Raw genomic sequence first — 19,147 nt, 5'->3', positions numbered from 1 at the left:
TCCCCCCTCACACGCCGAGGGGGCTCTCCAGAGGGCTGGGGGATGGCTCTGCCAGGCTCTGCAGCACTGGGAAAGCTGCTCTGGGAACAGAATATTCCACACAGCTGCAGGTCCCAGTGAGCCAGAGCAGCCCTGGGGCTCTGCCCCTGCCAGCCCCGGGGCAGGAGGAGCTGGATAACCCGGGATAACCTGGGATAACCCGGGATAACCCGGGATAACCCGGGATAACCCAGGATAACCCAGGCACGGCTCCCCCGGGCTGGCAGGGATCACTGCCCCGGGCAGGAGAGGGGCTGGCATCAAACGGGGTCCTGTGCCAGCTGCTCTGCCCCCACCCCACAGCCAAAGAAAGCTCTAAAAATCTCCCGTCACAGCGCAGTTAATTTTAAAAACACACCAAATTGGCTTAGCCCGAGCCCTGTCCCGGCGCCCCTGCCCTGGCTGTGGCTGGCACTGCAGGGTGGGGATCCAGCAGGAGCAGATTCCAGTCCCAGCCTGTGCCCAGCAAAGGCACTGGGCCGGACTGGTTTGGCAGCCCCAGCTGCTCCCACACGGGCCCTGCACACCCAACAAGCTGGGCAGGGGCAGCGGGCACAGCTCCTGAGCTGGGCAGGAGCAGAGGGCACAGCTCCTGAGCTGGGCAGAGCAGAGGGCACAGCTCCTGAGCTGGGCAGAGCAGTGGGCACAGCTCCTGGGCTGGGCAGAGCAGAGGGCACAGCTCCTGAGCTGGGCACGGGCAGAGGGCACAGCTCCTGAGCTGGGCAGGAGCAGCGGGCACAGCTCCTGAGCTGGGCAGAGCAGAGGGCACAGCTCCTGGGCTGGGCAGGGTCAGAGGGCACAGCTCCTGAGCTGGGCAGGGGCAGAGGGCACAGCTCTGAGCTGGGCAGAGCAGCGGGCACAGCTCCTGAGCTGGGCAGGGGCAGAGGGCACAGCTCTGAGCTGGGCAGGGGCAGAGGGCACAGCTCCTGAGCTGGGCAGAGCAGAGGGCACAGCTCCTGAGCTGGGCAGAGCAGTGGGCACAGCTCTGAGCTGGGCAGGGGCAGAGGGCACAGCTCCTGAGCTGGGCAGGGGCAGAGGGCACAGCTCCCGAGCTGGGCAGAGCAGAGGGCACAGCTCCTGAGCTGGGCAGGGGCAAGAGGGCACAGCTCCTGGGCTGGGCAGAGCAGAGGGCACAGCTCCTGGGCTGGGCAGAGCAGAGGGCACAGCTCTGAGCTGGGCAGAGCAGTGGGCACAGCTCCTGAGCTGGGCAGAGCAGTGGGCACAGCTCCTGAGCTGGGCAGAGCAGAGGGCACAGCTCCTGGGCTGGGCAGAGCAGAGGGCACAGCTCCTGGGCTGGGCAGAGCAGAGGGCACAGCTCCTGGGCTGGGCAGAGCAGAGGGCACAGCTCCTGAGCTGGGCAGAGCAGAGGGCACAGCTCCTGAGCTGGGCAGAGCAGAGGGCACAGCTCCCGAGCTGGGCAGAGCAGAGGGCACAGCTCCTGAGTTGGGCAGGGGCAGAGGGCACAGCTCTGAGCTGGGCAGAGCAGAGGGCACAGCTCTGAGCTGGGCAGAGCAGAGGGCACAGCTCCTGAGCTGGGCAGGGGCAGAGGGCACAGCTCCTGAGCTGGGCAGAGCAGAGGGCACAGCTCTGAGCTGGGCAGGGGCAGAGGGCACAGCTCCTGAGCTGGGCAGAGCAGCGGGCACAGCTCCTGAGCTGGGCAGAGCAGCGGGCACAGCTCCTGAGCTGGGCAGAGCAGAGGGCACAGCTGCCCCCAGCTCTCAGAGCCACAGCAGTGCTCGGGGATGGGATGGGGAAGGGAAGAGCTTTCCAGATCTGATCCTCTGCTGACAATCTCCTCCTGACAGCTGAAATCATCTTTGGAACCGACCCTGCGTTCTGAGGACACTGAGCTCTGCCCTTCAGCACAGGAGGGGTTTCTTCAGGGTTTTGCATCTCTGAGAAAAGCCAGCAGTGCTTTTCCAACATCACTGTGCCCCCGTTGGAGGGGCAGGGAAAAATCCCAAATGGGAGTCTCAGAGAGAAACCAAAAGGGTTCTGCTCCTGTCCAGCCCTTCCCAGCTCTGTCTAGACCAGATTAACCCTTCTTTTACCATGGATGGGGAAACTGAGGCACAGTGACAGGACGCTGTCCCCACAGCAGGCTCCAGCCTCTCGTTCTGGTCCATGATTGAGCAGCCCACAGTCCCACCAGCTGGGATTCTGCTCCACACTCACATCCTCTCTCTGCCGGGCTTTCACTTCCTCCCAGGCAGGGAGAGCCAGGACAGAACTCACCGCTGCTTGGTTTAGGAGTTGTTTGGGGTTTTTTCCTATAAAGTAAACATTACATTGTGAAATCCAGAACAAACCTCCTCCACACCTCCTGGCGCAGGAGCAGGAGCTGCTGGGATGTAAGGAAAGGGGGCACAGATGTCCCAAGGGTGGCTGTGGCTGGGACAGCCTGGCACCGTGTGAGCAGGACCCCCGAGCCCCCCGGTGCCAGGCAGGGCCTCGGGGGGCTCACCTGGGAGAGGCTGCCCCGTCCCACAGCCCCGTCAGAACAAAGGCAGACGTGGCTCTTGTTGACTCACAGGATAAGATCATTGTTGTGGGATATATTTTTTTTGTGTGTGTGTCACTTAGACATAATTTTTTTCCGAGCAAATTTGTTCTCCTCCCCTCCACCCCCAAAGTGAAAAGGGAATCTGTGCTCAAAGCCGCAGCTGAGATTGCAGAGACCTTCCCTTCCTGATCCTTATCTCACCAGGATGTAGGAGGATCCCTCGGGAATAGCTGGAAGCGTTTCGCTGGGGCCATCCAAGAAACGAGCACAGCCTTTAAATGGCAAAACCATCGAGTGCTCGGCTGCGATCCGAAAGCTTTAACCCCATCTCGCTGTGACATCCCCGGGGCTCCGGTCCGAGCTCCCGGGGCTCCTCTCTGCCGGTAACCAAAACCCCCCTTGGCATCCTCACCTGCACCAAACCCGCGGTGCTGCCGCAGCCCGGGCTGCCCCTCTGCACGGACTGCCCGATGGTTCGGCAGCTGGAAAAGCCCAGCCCGAGTTTCCCGAGCCGGAGGGAGGGCGGCGGGAGAAGGGCTGAGCGAGGATGCAGCGCCCGAGGGAGGGATGCGGCAGCCGGAGCCCCCAGGCAGAGGGAACGCCGTGCTCAGCGGGGCAGGGACGGCACAGGGACGGGCTCGTCCTCCCCTGCTGACAGAGGAGTCCCAGCAGCCCTGGCCCCGTCCTGCTCAGGGCAGGAAACAGATGCTGCCTGCGGAGGAAGCACCTGAAGGGTGTCCGAGCACCTTGTGCCTGCCCCGGCAGGAACCTGCTGGGAACAGGGGGTGCAGCCCCCCCATCGGGCCAGCCGGGTCGGTGGCATCAGACACAGTGACCCCAGGGAAAAGCACCTGCCTTTGGGGGGAAAGGCGTGGGCAGGGCCAGGGCTGGTAAATCTGCTGCTGGAGCAGAGCCATGACCCCTCGTGCAGGGGCTGCTCCATCCTCTGGCTGCTCCATCCTCCAGTTCCAGCTCCATCCTCCAGCTCCATCCTCCAGCTGCTCCATCCTCCAGCTCCATCCTCCAGTTCCAGCTCCATCCTCCAGCTGCTCCATCCTCCAGCTGCTCCATCCTCCAGCTCCATCCTCCAGCTGCTCCATCCTCCAGCTCCATCCTCCAGCTCCATCCTCCAGTTCCAGCTCCATCCTCCAGTTCCAGCTCCATCCTCCAGCTCCATCCTCCAGCTGCTCCATCCTCCAGCTCCATCCTCCAGCTCCATCCTCCAGTTCCAGCTCCATCCTCCAGTTCCAGCTCCATCCTCCAGCTCCATCCTCCAGCTCCAGCTCCATCCAGCTCCAGCTCCCCTGGGCCAGGGCAGCCTCACAGGCTGGAGCCTCTGCCCCAGCACCCCCCTCTGCCTTTACAACTTGCTTTTTTTTCTCTTTAGCCTGCTCTGATTTGATTGGGAATTAATTTTTGCCCAGGTCAAGCCTGTTCTCCCCCTGCTGGTACATCAGACCTCCCTGTCCTTACCCTCACGTGTGGTTTTATAGGCAGCCCCCTTCACCACCCCACAGCCGAGCTGCCTCCGCTGTGACAGTGACAGAGATGAGCTGGACTGATAACTGGCCGCTTTACAGCAACTGCTGTTGACGTTTTTGCACCTCCACAGCTTGAAAGAGGAACCTGTAAACTATTTCTTTGTGAGCTGCTGGTACGAAGGAGAGCGGAAGGAGCGTCCTCCCTCCCAGACAGCTTCCCAAGGCACTGGGGCTGCTGGAGGGATGCAGTGAGCATCGGGAGGGGTCTGCAGGGAGGAGGATGGTTCCGGGGAGCTGAGATAGCTGCAGGTCTCGGATTTGCTGCCGGGTGCCCCAGCACAGAGCGTGGAGGTTGGAGGATCCGGAGCCGGCACAGAGCGCTGAGGATCCCGCGCCGATGCTCTCCCGTTGCCTGCAGAGCCCAGGATGCCCAACAGCAGCCTGGCCCTGAGCAGCCTGGACGGGCTCTACATCGGCGCCGAGTGCCTGGTGGCCCTGGTTGCCACGCTGGGCAACGTCCTGGTGCTCTGGGCGGCGAGGCTGAGCGCGGCCTGCCAGAACACCACGCTCTATTTCATCGCCTCCCTGGCGCTGGCCGACGCTGCCATGGGGCTGCTGGCCGTGCCCCTGGCCGTGGTGGTGAGCCTGGGCATGGCCATGCCCGCCTACAGCTGCCTCTTCATGTGCTGCCTGCTGCTGGTGTGCAGCAACGCCTCCATCCTGTCCCTGCTGGCCATCGCCATCGACAGGTACCTGCGGGTCAAGCTGCCCACCAGGTGAGCTGCCCCGCCCTGCCCCGCCTCCTCCGCCCTCCTTTCCAACCTCTGATCACTTTAATTACTTGAAGTGGATGCTTGTGCCTCAAAGCCCACCTGGGATGGGCTTCCCAGAGGCCTGGGGGTGCTCATGGACTGGATTTGTTTTTATTCATGAGCTGGAAAACCAGCTCAGCTCGGTTATCCCCGATCAGAGTGCAATCACAGGGTGCATCTGTGGGCAGATTGTTAGAGTGTTCAGCATTTTCATGTATTGCACAGGATGCTGAGTGTGTTATAGGGGTGTTTTTTTTAAGTTTCTGAAGCTTGTGTTTTAAACAAAATTCCTTTTAGCATTTGCCGAAAATACAAAAGTAATAACAAACTTATTAACAATTAACTCACTGTTAATTGTTAAGTCACTCGCTGTTTACATTTCAATGAAAAGTACACAAGCTAGAAAAGCAAAGCATAAAAAGCATCCAAAAAGTCATGTTTTATAGTGGGAAAGGACCTGTGAAGCTGAAGAAGGAATTTTAGCCCTACAAATGGCGTAAACGAAATAAAAAGAGGAAGGTACACTCAAGGAAGCCAAGAAATAAGACAGGACTTCCAACAGCAGCAAGGCAATATCCTGGCAAGAGGAGAACTAAGATCATAATGAAACAAGAAATAAAACAGGTTAAACATCCAATTTTAAACAAGGGAACTTAAGCACAGTTCTTGCTGATGCTGCAAAGTCACTGTTACAAATGAAGAGGTGGGGCTTGTCCCAAGATAAAACTTGGGTCCCCCACAAAAAAAAAGTGAATGCTTGATTTTCTAACAATGACCCTGCAGTACCTGAACAGGTGAGGTCATCCTTAACTACCTTAAACACTTCTCTTTAACACGGCCTGGGATTTCTTCCCCTACAGATACAAAATGCTCACTACAGAGAGGAGGGTGTGGTGGGCCCTGGGGCTGTGCTGGGCGCTGTCCCTGCTGGGGGGGCTCGTGCCCATGATGGGCTGGAACAAGGCCGGCCCCAGGAGCTCCAGCCACCTCAGGTGCAGGTTCATCTCCGTGATGAGGATGGATTACATGGTGTACTTCTTCTTCTTCACGTGGACGCTCGTGCCCCTGCTCGTCATGTGTGCTCTGTATGCCGAGATCTTCTACATCATCCACACCAAGCTCAGCCAAGGCAGCCGTGGCAGGGGGGCTGCGGCTTTCTACGCCCAGGAGCTCAAGGCAGCCAAGTCTCTTGCACTAGTTCTCTTCCTCTTTGCAATCTCCTGGCTGCCTCTGTGCATTATAAACTGCATTTTCTACTTTCACCCCGAGTCTCAGATCCCCCCATATTTGATTTACTTGGCAATCCTCTTATCCCATGCCAATTCTGCCATGAACCCCATTGTCTATGCCTACAAGATAAAGAAGTTCAAAACTACATATCTTTTAATTTTAAGGACCTACATCCTGTGCAAAAACCCAGACCCAGCTCTTACAGAGCAAACAACAGACCCAGAGTCATAAAGAGAGGCTGAGGCAGCCAGTGAGAGCCAGAGCATTGATAAAGCTTTGCTGGGAAACTCTTGGGAAAGTGCAGCAGCTGTGGGTCTGAGCTGCTCTAAAGCTCCCTGTGAATATATGTCTTTATAATATAATTTCTAAACACAGAAGATGGAAACTTTGTCTGGTTGGGTGGTTTGGGGTTTTTTTAACATGGAGATTGGTTGAGCTGATTGCAAACCAGGATGTGTTCTTTGCTGTTCATAATCCAGCAGCTCACAAGCTCACTGACCATTTTTGTCTATTCAGACTCAACTTGATTCTGGTCAGCTTGTGCTTCAGCCAGTGTTGTCACGTTTTCATGAGTAATAATAAATAGTGGATGGATTTGACACTAATTCTGCCTTTGAGTCCTCCCATGACCAGAAGAAACCTGCCCAGTTTCAGTCAGTGTCCTGCTGGGGTGGCACAGAAGTTCAGTAATTGTTCCACCACAGCTGCCACAGCCCTACGAGGGAACCCGGGTCAAACTGCAAAGAGGAGAGGGTGTTAAAGGCCAGGCTCTTTTTCTCTCCATCTTCAAATAATAAAAGTGGTCTAGGAAAAGCAGAAATGTAGTGCACCCGAGGGACCCCAGCCAGAGCTCACCTTCTGGTGAGGGGGAGATGCTCCCCCTATTTTCTCTATTCAGTAGAGCTTGAAGGAGCTGCCAGGACCGAGCTGAGACAGAGAACAGCAGAACAAAGAGCACAGCTCGTTCTGCCCACCCTGTGCAAGTCTGTGGCACCCGCAGCAGCCTATGGCCAAACCCAGCACAGCAAATTTCAGCGCACCGCAGCGTCTGGTGACACTTTGCAGCGGTGCCCGGGGCTCAGCAGCTGCTGGGGGGAGCGGGCAGCACTGCCCAGAGGGGCTGGGGGGACCAGAGGGGCTGGGGGGACCAGAGGGGCTGCAGGGACTGGAGGGGCTGGGGGGCCCAGAGGGGCTGCAGGGACTGGAGGAGCTGGGGGGCTGTAGGGGATGCAGGGGCTGGAGGAGCTGGGGGGCCGGAGGGGCTGCAGAGGCCAGAGGGGCTGGAGGGGATGCAGGGGCTGGGGGGACCAGAGGGGCTGGGGGGGATGCAGGGGCTGGAGAAGCCAGAGGGGCTGGGGGGGATGCAGGGGCTGGAGGGGCTGGAGGAGCTGGGGGGCTGTAGGGGATGCAGGAGCTGGGGGAGCTGTGGGGGATGCAGGGGCTGGAGGGGCTGGGGGGACCAGAGGGGCTGGGGGGGATGCAGGGGCTGGAGGGGCTGGAGGAGCTGGGAGGGCTGCAGGGGCTGGGGGAGCTGCAGGGGCTGGAGGGGCTGGAGGAGCTGGGGGGCTGTAGGGGATGCAGGGGCTGCAGAGGCCAGAGGGGCTGGAGGGGAGGCAGGGGCTGGGGGGGACCGGAGGGGCTGCAGGGTCTGGAGAAGCCGGAGGGACTGGAGGGGCTGGGGGAGCTACAGGAGATGGAGGGGCTGCAGGGGCCAGAGGAGCTACAGGGGCTGGAGCCCAGCTAGGTGTCCGGGCTGCAGGCACCGAGCAGCGCGGGGCTCCCGGGCAGCCCCAGCCCGAGCTGCTGCTGCCATCAGGTGGCACCTCCAGCCCTGCTCCTGGGGAGCCCCGGGCTGCTGTGACACGGCCACCCCCGGGAAACCATCCCTGCTCATGCACAGGGAACGGGTTGTACACTGCACTGAGAGCCCTGCGGGTGATAACACCTGAATGAGCATTCCCAGAGATTCTGGCTGTCACGCTGTGGTTGTGCATTTCTTTTATGGGACCCAACCAGGAAGCAGAGATTTGCATCCAGACATTTCATGAGCATCACTTCAATAACAGAAAATTACTAAGCAGAGCACTTGGCAATCCAAAAAAATACTGCAAAGGTTAGAGTTGGTGACAGAAAAGGGAAACACAAGGGCACACATATGGATAGATGCAGAGAAACATTTTCATTTCTCATTTCTCTCTGGCAGTTCTCACAAACGGAAACTTTACAAGGGCAGGGAGATTTCTACAGATGAAGAAATCCTGTACAGAAACTCCATTTGCCCGCAGCTGTTGGCAGCCAGTTTGAACAGGAGACAATTTCCTGTCATAGCTACAAAAAGAGCTGTGTTACAGAGGGCACGGGGGCTTTCCCAGGGCCTTCCCTTGGTGTAACATCCTCGTGGCTTTTGCTGTCCAGAAAGTGGGACCATTCTGATTTCACTTGGAACTTGCTCATCACACAGGCAGCGGTGTCCTGCCCCGCTGGAAGACCAGAGTGCTGTAGGTCACTTCATTCTGGGCATGGGAGAGAAGCCACAGGCATTGGAGAGAGCACCAGCACTGCAGGGCAGCAGCAATCCCCCACTTGTAACTCGTCCTCAGCCCCACACAGCATTAACAGCCTGTCCCTGCTGGGAAATGGGTGAATGCTCATCCCACTGGCCAGTCTGCCTCAGGGTTCTGGGTGAAGTCTCCTTTAGGGGCTTCAGAGAATTCATATCACAGAGGAAGAGTGCAGAAAGGCTTCCCCTTTAAAGAGAGCTCTCCTAATCTGCCTCATCAGTGGTTAAGGCCCAGAATCCCTGAAGCTGTTGAAAGAACTGCTGAGTAACAGTGGAGTCTCAAAGGTGGCTTTTCTCCCTCCCACCCAAATTAATATTTACCACACTGTCAAGAATGTGGAATGTCTGCATAAAGCATTAGAAATGACAGCTGGGACATTTACCTGGGTGTTCCTAAGAGATTCCTCAGCTGCCCTCTGGGTGAAAGTTTCCTGTGGTAAATTTTGGTGGGATCTTTTAGAACCTAGGAGGGAAAGGGATGCCAGCCTGAGGTGTTTGCAGGCAGCAATGCAAGGGAGGCTGCAGAGGGGTGGCACGCAGGTGATGTGCCACCTCTGGCACAGCAAAGTGGCACTTTGGGCTGCCCAGTCCCTGCCCACCTGCTGGAAGTGGCCAGGATGAATTCAGTGCAGCCAGGATTAGGATGAGGAAAGCCCACAAGCAACAAAAACCCCCAGACCTCAGCAGTGGCAAAGCGAATCGATTCCTGAAAACACCACTGGGATGGTTCACGAGGAGTTACTGCCAGGGATGAGCTGCTCACCAACACACAATCATTCAAGGCAGACACTACTTGAGCAACTAAGCAACTTCTGCAGCCACCGTCAGGCTGCTGCTGCGCCCTCGGCTGCGTCACTCACTTTTCCTGAAGAGGAAGATGATTGCAAAAACCAGGACGGTCAGGAGGATGCCAGAGATGAAGGCCAGTGACACGTACAGTGTTTCGTGGCTGTTGATACACAGGAAATCCTGTCAGAACCCCCAGTTTCAGCAGAGGGATTGAAGCACCAGTAGTGCTCAAATTCAAATCCAGACTTCATGGAGTGTAACATTTATCCCCAGCCCCACCAGACCAAGGTGTGTATCTGCACTGAGCATCTCCAGGATCCACCATCCAGAGCACAGCCCAGGCAATTCCAACCAAGCTTTAACCCCCCCAGATGTCAAATATGTGCTATAGAACCCTTCCCTTGCAGAAGGAAGCTGCAGTCCCAGGGAACTCCGGGTTTGAATCAGGAAATAAAGGTGCACATTTACTTATTAATCCAGCATCTCTCTTCTGCAGCTCTGAAATCAGCTGTAGGGGTGTGGGCAGTGGTAGGGACAGTGGTGGTAGGGTAAATGGGTTCTGGTGTAACTGCAATAGAAAAAAAATCACACGCTTGTTTTAAAATGTGCAGATTTCCTCAGTGGTACTACAAGCAACTAAAACCACACGGGGGGATGTGTCTGTGCAGTCTGTCTGAAAGTGGAAGCACCAGACAGGAAAATTCTGCTGCTGAGGCAATGACTGTGCCAGGCAGCCTGGCAGCCATGCAGCTCTTCCCCAAGCACCCCAGTGCTGAGCCTCCCCTGGGCAGGGCATCACTCAGTCAGCAGCACTGCAGCTGAGGAAAGCCCTTAAAAAATAAAATACCTGGAGCTTCTTTTGAGGAAAAGCTTCCCATTCTCTCAGAGCATTAACTGACAGCTGAAAAAAAGGGAGAGTTTTATTTATATACATACACACGTAAGCACAACAAACTCGTTATCCTCTTCCAGCTCAAAAGACTTGATTTAGCTTTTATCCATTTCTTGGAGATCTTGTAGAGGTGGCACAAAGGCACTCAAAGCTGGCAGTTCCTCAGCACCAGCCCCTGCCCAGTGCCTTGTTCCTGAACACACGAGTTCACCCTGGCGGGCACGGCACCTTCTCCACCCAGAAAATGGAGGATATTCAAGAACTAGAAAGCACCTACAGGATTATTTCTGCAGCAGCAAAAACCCTATGAACATTTTCATAACCAGAAGCAGCTTTGAAAAGTTCCTCCCTCGATCTTTTTGTTTAAGTTATATTAACTTTTCCCACCAAAACGGGAACAGTAACTTTCTTCTCCAGTTTGTGTGTGGAATCTTGGAGACAGGGATTCCAAAAGATATTCCACTACAAAATCCCTACACTGGCATTTCCCACCACACGCTTTGCAAACTGCAGATTGTGAACAATGTGAAAATATTATAGGATGAAAGTAAAACACCCTGCTCTCTGCTGCCGCCACTTTTCCTCCTGCATCCCATTTTTGCCACATTCCAGAGGAGTCAGACCATGAAACCTCCCAGTTCCCCACACCAAACCTCACGGGTGCTGTGTTTAAAAGAAACAAGAAATGATACAGCTCCATCTTACCTCCCACCATGGAAGGGCTGCTGGAAAACTCCCCAAGTGTCAGCACACCACTTTAACCACTTGCTTTGTGAGAACAATCTGTCACACCAGCTAAAAGCCCAAATGTCAATCAGATGTGGGCTTACCCAATTGTGGAAGTTAAGCAACTTCACTTTTTTATTTAAATTGACAAAAAAACAGGAAACCATGAAAGACACCTGCATTCTCTGGAACTGTTAGTCTGAAAAAAAGTAAGGCAGCTTCAGCTTCGGTTGGCTTGAAGGAAGGTTCTTGCCTCTAAAGAACACCATTTTGCTGAACTGAGGCACAAGAAAACCACGTTCCTCAACCCCACTAGAAATGGGATTGCAGGCACCCCCAGTGTGCCCACTGGGGTTTATGGAGTACATAAATCACATCTCAGCACACAGGGGAGGCTATTTGTGTGTGTGCTTTGCTGCGATTTTTGAGTTTTGACAAATTCCTTCAGGGAAAAGCTTCCTGTAGAAAGAAAAGGAACAGAGTGACGGAAGTCCAGAACTCCTCTGGAACAAACCATGTCCCATGGACACTGAGCACTGACACAGCCAGCTGAGGACAAGGTTTTCAGGAGCTTTTGACACATTTCCTGCCCAATCTCTTCTCCCAGAACCCAAACTCTTGCAACACTCCACGAGGCTTTATGGTGAAAGGGGGTTCCCAGCTCCTTTAGAGAACAAGAACATTCACCCAGAGCTGCCCCAGCCAGGGCCAGGTGAATGGCAGCACAAACCACCCTGACTTTAGAACTTGTGTACAGCAGGCAGCAGCACTCAGAATTCTGTCACAGGGATCCCTTCAGCAGCAGGACTTTCCTCTGTGAAGCTCTGTATCTTTGGAAGTGTTCCTGACCAAGGGAATCCCAGAGGATCTCACACACTGTGGTTCCAACTCAGCCCCCACCACAAACCAGCTGTAGTGGCTGGAGTGACCATCCTTCAAACACAAACAGGCAGGGACTGTTGATAGTGAAAGACAGCAGAGGGGTTTTTTTTTGTCTGTTTAATGATTATTTTAGACTCATACAGTTTCCAAGAGGAGGTATTGGGGCATGTCAGTGGGCTCAGACTGCTCACACGGCTGCGTGGGCACTCTTGGACAGTGCCTTCAGGTCCAGGATGCACTTGGCAATGCTTTCCTTCTGCTGCAAGAGACAGGAAACAGCCTTCAGGAGGCATTTCAACAAGAAAACAGGCATTTAAGTGCATTTTAGATAAACCTTTTTAAACCTGTAAGTTACTGATTAAGAGGGATGCAATTATAGCTCATGAAGGAGGGATTCACATCCAATAAAGCACAGATTCCTGGAATCCCAGAAGGTTTGGGTGGGAAGGGACCTCCAAGCTCATCCAGTCTCACCCCTGGCCACGGTTACCCATCACCTCGTGAGCCAGGATCCCTGAACAGCAAACCTTTGTGCAGGCTAAAAGTGAAGCAGGTAAACCCCAGCAAGTACCTGCTGAGGTGTGATGCTCTGAACCACGTTCCTCTCCACCCACTGGATCATGTGGTCCTGCTCCTTCTGCCGCTTCAGGTTCTGCATGGCCACCTGGTAGTCCAGCCTCTTCTTCACCTCGTTGTACACCGTCAGCAAGCGCTCCCGGTAGTTGGTTTCCAGCAGCATTGCAATGTTGTTCTGCAACAGAGAGCAGACGAGAGCTCAGGCCTGGCAGCAGGGCATGGTGTGTGGCAGGAGTGCCAGGAGGGCAGCAGGGCACAGCCTGGCGCTGAGCAGCAGCACTTGCAGCAGTTGTTGCAGCAGCAGCAGCAGCGCTGCCCTGCTCACCCTCTTGGCATCGAAGAGGTAGCTGCGGCCCTCTGCCCTCCACTGCTCCTTCTTCTCGTCCTCGATGGCCTTCTGCAGCGTCTGGATGGCCTCGTTCTTCATGGCCTGGGCCGTGGCCACCTTCTCCTGCAAGAGAGGAAGGACCGCACGCTTCAGCCAGACACAGGAAAACACGGGGTGTGCTGGTAGTGCTGAAGAGCTGCACTGAGCTGTGGAAATGTGTGAACTGCCCTGGGCCAGGGCTGGGGTTGTGCCAACGGGGAGAACGAGGGCTCACACCCAGCCAGGGAACCCCACACTGCTTTGGGTTGGAAGGGAGCTTAAAGCCCATCCAGTGCCACCCCTGCCATGGCAGGGACACCTTCGCTGTCCCAGGTGCTCCCAGCCCTGCCCAGCCTGGCCCTGGCACTGCCAGGGATCCAGGGGCAGCAGAGCTGCTCTGGGCACCTGTGCCCACCCTGCCAGGGGACAATTCCCAATTCCCAACATCCCACCTAACCCTGCCCTCTGGCAGGGGAAGCCATCTGTACTCGACCAAAGCCCTTCCTCACTGACAGCTGCAGGGTCCAGCTGCAGTTTCTCCGTTACCTCGTTCAGTTTGTCAGCAAAAGCTGCCACATCAGGCCCGAACTTCTTGATGGCATAAACGATGACTGTCAGTATGCAGGCAGCTGCTGCTGTCTCGTGGTTAATCACGTAGATCTCCTTGGACAGCAGGTAGAGCAGGAGGCCAGTGCCCAGCATGTACGGCCCTACAGGAGAAACAAAGCAGCACTACTGTATAAAGCACAACGAGCATCAATAAACTGAAATAGCTGAGAGGGGGATTTAAAGGCTCACAGGGTCAGGAAGAAGTGTTCCGTTTTACCAGGGCAAAAAACAGAGCCCAATTCCACCTGGGAAAGGTGCCACAAGGAACCTCACTGCACGTGGGAGCAGCCTGCACCTGACATGGGACCTGCTGCTTCTGCTCATTCAGAAACATGCAGAATTTACATTTTTAAGGACCAACGGGCAAATAAATCTCTCTATAAAATCAAGCTCATGGAATTCTTTCAACCATTAGGTGTCTAACTTTATAGCCAGGAGCCCTACAGTGGCTTGTTCTTCACAACCTGCACATGCAAAACACTCATTTTCAGCAATATTTTACCTTTTCAGCAGCCATAACTGCTGAGCAGAACCATGTAAACACAGCTAAAATTGGTAAAAGTCTATATTAACCTGTCACTCCTGTTTTAGGGTAGAGAAACTGGAAAAACTCCTCAGGGATCAAACCATGACGAACTTCTCCTCCCTTCTCGGGCAGAGGGGGCACAGGAGCTGAACTCTGCTGAGTTGTGTGCAGGGGTCTTGTGGCGTGCAACACCCTGCGGACGAGGAGGACATCTCAGTAATGACTCTTATTAAAAACCAGACAGAAGCAGTCCCGCAAACCACCCTTAGATGGGGCTCAAGCACATTGCCCATTAAATAAGCAGTAACTGTGCGGGGCGGGCACAGGGCGCCCCATCCCCGGCAGTGCCCCGGCCAGGCTGGCCCTGCTCCCGGGGAAGGTGTCCTTGTGCACGGCAGGCTGTGGGGCTGGATGAGCTTCAAGGCTCTTTCCGCCCCGAACTGGTCGGTGATTCGAAGAAGGTGGCATTTACAGGACACTCCTCCCCAGGAAGGGGTGGGACCAGATAACCTCCACAAGCTCCTTCTCCGCACTCCCGCGGTATCAATAAGCAAAACCCGAGACAAAACCACGGAACACCGCAGTTTAAGCACACACCCCGAGGGGCTGCCCGGTACTCACCCCACGGCCACGGGCGGCGGCAGCGCCCTCAGCGCGGCGGGGGCTGAGGGGACAAGAGGGCAGAGAGCGCGTCAGGCAGAGCTCGGCAGCACCCCCCACCCGCCCCCAGAGCGGCGGCAGTGCCCGGGCTCACCGGCGCGCAGGACGAGGCGGGACAGCATGGCAGGACGAGGCAGGACAGGACAAAGGAGGACAAAGCAGGGCAGGGCAGGGTGAGGAGCGGCCCTGAGGAGCCCAGCTCGTCCCGCTCGCTGACGGCCGAGATGGCGGCGCGGCTCTCGCGAGAGCGCGGCGGAGGCGGGCGCGGGGCGGGCGCTCTCGCGAGAGCAGGCGGCGGCGGGAGGCACGTGGGGGCGCCGCCGGCCCCGCCGCCGCCGCCATGGAGGAGCCGCCGCCGCCTCAGCCTCAGCCCCAGGCGGCCCCGCCGCCCGCCCCGCCCGACGGGGAGCCCGCGGCCGCCGCCGAGTGGAGCATCCCGCCCAACGCGCCCGCCTGCATGGAGCGGCACCTGGAGCGCGCGCGGTACCGCGCAGGTAGCGGCGCGGGCGGCGCGGCGGGCCCGGCGGCCGGGGCCGCTCCGCGGGCGCGCCGCCAACCGCGCCTCCCCTCGTGTCTCTCCCGCAGACGGGGCCCTGCTGCTGGGCGCCTCCGGCCTCAACGGGCGCTGCTGGACCGGCTCGCTGTGGGTGTTCGCCGAGCCCCGGCGCGCCCCCAGCGAGGGCTTCTGCACGGCCGGCGTGCAGACCGAGGCGGGGGTGGCCGACCTGTGCTGGCTGGCCGACAGGGGCATCCTGGTGGCCTCCGACTCCGGTAAGCCGCGGGGTGCTGCCCTCCTTGGCTGGGGTGCGCCTGTGCCCCGTCACAGTGCTGGGCTGGGGACCCCCAGGCCCTCCCCTGAGGCGTGCGGGCCCCTTTCCTTCTCAAAGGTGGGTGGGTGTCCCTGTCCCTGGGCTGGGTGTCCCTGTCCCTGGGCTGGGTGTCCCTGTCGGTGACATGGGTGTCCCTCTCACTGGGCTGGGTGTCCTTGTTGGTGAGGTGGGTGTCCCTGTCCCTGAGCTGGGTGTCCCTGTTACTCAGGTCAGTGTCCCTATCACTCAGGTGGGTGTCCCTGAGCAGGGTGTCCCTGTCCCTGTGTCCCCAGGTGCCGTGGAGCTGTGGGAGCTGGAGGAGAACGAGAGCCTCATAGTGAACAAGTTCTGTAAATACGAGCACGACGACATCGTGAGCTCGGTGTCGGTGCTGGCGGGCAGCAGCCAGGCTGTCAGCGGGGGCAGGGACTGCTGGTGAGTGTGCCCAGCCTGGCAGCCCGTGCCCGGGCTGTGCTGGGCACTCACTGCTCTCTTGCCCACAGCGTCAAGGTCTGGGACATCCCGGAGCAAACGGTGCTGCACTCCTACAGAGGTGAGTGTCCCTTTTTAATCCCCGTGACAGCCCGCTCTGGCCCTGTCCCCAGCCCTTGTGTGGCTCCCTCGAGCTCAGGGCTGTCACAAGGACTGTGGCCATGCTTGGACTGGGCAGCTCATCGCTTGGGTAGGAGGAGGCAGCTGGCTGCTGCTGAGCAGAAGTTATTCAAGAGTTAACTGTTAAACTGCTGTGCCTCTGGAGGGCCTTGGGAATGTGTGGGAAAGCTGGATGCAATCTTTGAGGCTCTTTATTCTTTTGTGCTTTTGGTAGCTCACTCCGATGCAGTGACATGTGTGGCTTCCTGTCCTGGTAAGGACACTGTGTTCCTGTCCTGTGCTGAGGTAAAGCTCACTCTGTTGTCTAAATCTACCTTTAAACAGATTTAACTTTAGGTACTTACAGTTTAATGCACTTAGAAACCACCTCTTGTGTTGCAACCTGCCTCCCTGTGCTATTGCAGTGTTCCAGTCTGATAATAAATTAATTTAACTTCATAGTCAGTTTGCCAAACTGATTCCCACAGGTTTGTATCAAATTTTGGGAGCTCCTAGGTCTGCCCTGGGGATGACTGAAGGCTGCACTTGGTGACAGCATCATTTAAACCCAGAGGAAAACACAGGGTCATTTTGCCTGTGAGTCAGCAGTGAATCTGAATTTGTGCCACAAAGAAGTTGTAAAATTCTTCTCGTTCCTTTTGGATTTCCAGGACAACAGAACTTTACTCTGGGACACCAGATGCCCCAAACCAGCTACCCGAATTGGTATGTGTCTGTGTGCAGCCACTGCTTCTGCATGAGGTTGTGGTGGAAGAGATAAATTATTTTGTGCCTTTTAACTCCAGATGTAGTGATTGGAGTGCCTGTTAAAACCCAAGGAGGTCTAACACTGTCACAGGAGTACAATAAGCTTAAATCACTCCTCTTGCTGCAGTAGCAGTGCTGAAGGGGATTGGTGAGGGATGTCTTTGTGCTGCCTCCTTCCGCTCTCACCCGGTTTGTTCCCCTGCAGTTTGCAGTGCCTGTAATTACCTCCCTACCTCAGTCGTGTGGCATCCACAGAAAAGTGACATCTTTGTCTTGGGTAAGAACCTGCACTCCCTCCAGGCAAGCCAGGGTGGCTGCTTTTGCAGGGCAGATTTTGCTTTAACTTCAGTGCCCCTCTCTGGCAGGTGACGAAAGTGGAACAGTTGCACTGGTGGACACAAAGAATCCTGACTCTGCCCTCAGCGCTGCCGTGCACAGCCGGGGCATCACGGGCTTCGCTTTCTCTGCACACAGGTACTGACTGCTCCTGGCACCCAGCGTGGCACTGCATCCCCTCAAAAGCCTTGTCATTCTTGAGTAAAACCTGCCAGAGTGCCAGCTTTGGTCTTCTCATCCAGGAGATTGTAGCAGAGAACAGAATGAACCAGGCAGCGTCTCACTTCTGACCTGTGAATGTCCACAATAAGAATCCTGCAGCTCCAGGATTACTGACCCACACACTGTGGGGATTTTTCTAATTAGTCACCTCTGATTAAAGAAGGATCACTTGTTTTCAGACTCTAATTGAGAATTCCCACTCAGTGTACTGGCACCCTGCCAAATGCTGATGAAAACATTCTTGTAAGATTTTCTTGAGTTCATTTGCTGAACCGGGGTCTGGATCACTAAGAATCCTGCTCTTCACAAGTTTATCCCTACAAATTCTTGTATTTGCTTGTTCTAACTGTGTTCTCCTCTCTCTCTAGTTCACCCTTACTGGCTTCCATCAGTGAAGACTGTTCAGTTGCTGTTCTTGACTCAGACCTCTCAGAGGTGTAAGTACAGACAGAATACTCACTGCTGTTGTCTTCTTGAGTTAATTATTAATACACAGGATGGTTTGGGGTGGAGGGGACCTTAAATAAGATCATTCAGTCCCTGCCATGGGCAGGACACCTTCCACTATCCCAGGGTGCTCCAAGCCCCATCCAGCCTGGCCTTGGGCACTGCCAGGGATCCAGGGGCAGCCACAGCTGCTCTGAGCACCCTGGAGGTGAAAACGTTCCTAAACAGAGGAGCATCATCCTGACAACCCAGCATTCAGGGACTGCACAAGCCCACACAGTCTGTCAGGATGGCTGATGGAGTGTTGGTGTTTTCCAGGTTCAGAAACCATTCTCATCGGGACTTTGTAAAAGGCCTGTCCTGGTCTCCTTCAGATGATGCCTTGCTCACTACAGTTGGATGGGATCATCAGGTTTTACATCACACTGTTCCTCTGCCAGCTGGTGAAGCTTCTGGAATCAACTGTGTAAAAGAATAATTTTATAAACTCGTGGTCCAAGTTCCTTGCTGGCATCACTCTGATTCTGCTGAAGTCACAGGTCTGTGAGCTGGAGTGGGGTCTGTTGTCTGCCTCCAAGCTTGTGGCTAAGAAGGTTCCTGTAGTAATTTTGAATTAGGTATAAGTTAGTTACAAACCAAGCTTTACCCTCTCCTCAGGAGTGGCTTCTCCTGTAATAAAAGACTTTGGTTTTACTCAGAAAAAAAATTGACTTCAGGCACAGAGGAGACTTGGAGAGACAGGGAATTAGGTGTAATGAAAAAAGAAATAAAGTCCAAAAGACTTGATTCTTTCCTCAGTTCTCCAGACTACCCATGGAATTCATAGAAGCTGGGGGAGGTTAGCAGCACACCTCTTGTTGGGTAGGTGTGAGAGCCTCACCCTTGAGCCAAGTTCTTTGCTCTGTGAATCAGGTGGAATGAAAAGACCCAGGGATCCAGGGGCTGGAAGGGTTCCAGGGCTGTGCTCAATGCAGCACGTGGCTGGTGGGGAGGATTCAGCCTCAGCCCCAGCGTGCAGCCCCTGGGAGCACTGGTTGTGCCCTGTGTGGTGTCAGGAGGTGAGGGAGGATCCAGCTGGAGCCTGCAGTTCAGCACCTGCTGGTGGTGCTGGAATCCTGGTGCCCGAGGCCAGCTCAGGGCCCTGGCAGCAGGAGAGGGGTGCTGTGCTTTTGGACACCGTGGTTCATCTCCTCTGTGCTGAAGGCAGCTCCAGGATGAGACCTGTGACAAAAGGTTTATGTGGGGGAAAACTGGACTGAGGACTTCAGCTGTCATTTGCTTGCTGCTGTACCAGACTCTGCTTAGTGATATTCCAGATCCAT

At 55.8% G+C, this 19,147-nt stretch overlaps 4 protein-coding genes across 5 annotated transcripts; 2 read left to right on the top strand and 2 right to left on the bottom strand.

Annotated features, from left to right (window-relative positions):
• The first annotated feature begins 2,576 nt into the window (after positions 1 to 2,576).
• Positions 2,577 to 6,682, top strand: ADORA3 (adenosine A3 receptor). 2 transcript variants are annotated; one of them, XM_064399191.1, is made up of 3 exons: positions 2,577 to 2,925; positions 3,967 to 4,799; positions 5,696 to 6,682. In XM_064399191.1, the coding sequence occupies exons 2-3, from the start codon at positions 4,450 to 4,452 to the stop codon at positions 6,294 to 6,296; spliced, it is 951 nt and encodes a 316-aa protein (XP_064255261.1). In that variant the 5' UTR covers positions 2,577 to 2,925; positions 3,967 to 4,449; the 3' UTR covers positions 6,297 to 6,682. The 2 variants fall into 2 exon arrangements, with proteins under 2 accessions (XP_064255261.1, XP_064255260.1); XM_064399190.1 differs by lacking the exon at positions 2,577 to 2,925 and having other exon boundaries at positions 3,836 to 4,799.
• Positions 6,683 to 8,225: 1,543 nt separating this feature from the next.
• C25H1orf162 (chromosome 25 C1orf162 homolog) lies at positions 8,226 to 11,109 on the bottom strand. The gene is made up of 6 exons (XM_064398885.1): positions 11,012 to 11,109; positions 10,262 to 10,315; positions 9,883 to 9,982; positions 9,486 to 9,574; positions 9,009 to 9,088; positions 8,226 to 8,578 (listed from the first exon to the last, which is right to left on the bottom strand). The coding sequence occupies exons 2-6, from the start codon at positions 10,290 to 10,292 to the stop codon at positions 8,519 to 8,521; spliced, it is 360 nt and encodes a 119-aa protein (XP_064254955.1). The 5' UTR covers positions 10,293 to 10,315; positions 11,012 to 11,109; the 3' UTR covers positions 8,226 to 8,518.
• A 905-nt stretch (positions 11,110 to 12,014) lies between these two features.
• ATP5PB (ATP synthase peripheral stalk-membrane subunit b) lies at positions 12,015 to 14,909 on the bottom strand. The gene is made up of 7 exons (XM_064398883.1): positions 14,747 to 14,909; positions 14,614 to 14,656; positions 14,040 to 14,185; positions 13,404 to 13,567; positions 12,816 to 12,941; positions 12,486 to 12,665; positions 12,015 to 12,173 (listed from the first exon to the last, which is right to left on the bottom strand). Exons 1-7 carry the CDS (start codon positions 14,772 to 14,774, stop codon positions 12,102 to 12,104), a joined length of 759 nt encoding a protein of 252 aa, XP_064254953.1. The 5' UTR covers positions 14,775 to 14,909; the 3' UTR covers positions 12,015 to 12,101.
• A 33-nt stretch (positions 14,910 to 14,942) lies between these two features.
• On the top strand, positions 14,943 to 18,611 carry WDR77 (WD repeat domain 77). The gene is made up of 10 exons (XM_064398882.1): positions 14,943 to 15,146; positions 15,238 to 15,423; positions 15,755 to 15,896; positions 15,965 to 16,014; positions 16,288 to 16,358; positions 16,724 to 16,778; positions 17,026 to 17,097; positions 17,186 to 17,294; positions 17,747 to 17,815; positions 18,144 to 18,611. Exons 1-10 carry the CDS (start codon positions 14,993 to 14,995, stop codon positions 18,301 to 18,303), a joined length of 1,068 nt encoding a protein of 355 aa, XP_064254952.1. The 5' UTR covers positions 14,943 to 14,992; the 3' UTR covers positions 18,304 to 18,611.
• Positions 18,612 to 19,147: the final 536 nt, after the last annotated feature.

The sequence above is a fragment of the Passer domesticus genome, chromosome 25, assembly GCF_036417665.1.
Source record: "Passer domesticus isolate bPasDom1 chromosome 25, bPasDom1.hap1, whole genome shotgun sequence".
NCBI classification, from domain to species: domain Eukaryota; kingdom Metazoa; phylum Chordata; class Aves; order Passeriformes; family Passeridae; genus Passer; species Passer domesticus.
The sequence above is the reverse complement of the archived record's forward strand: the minus strand, read 5'-3'. Positions and strand labels throughout refer to the sequence as shown.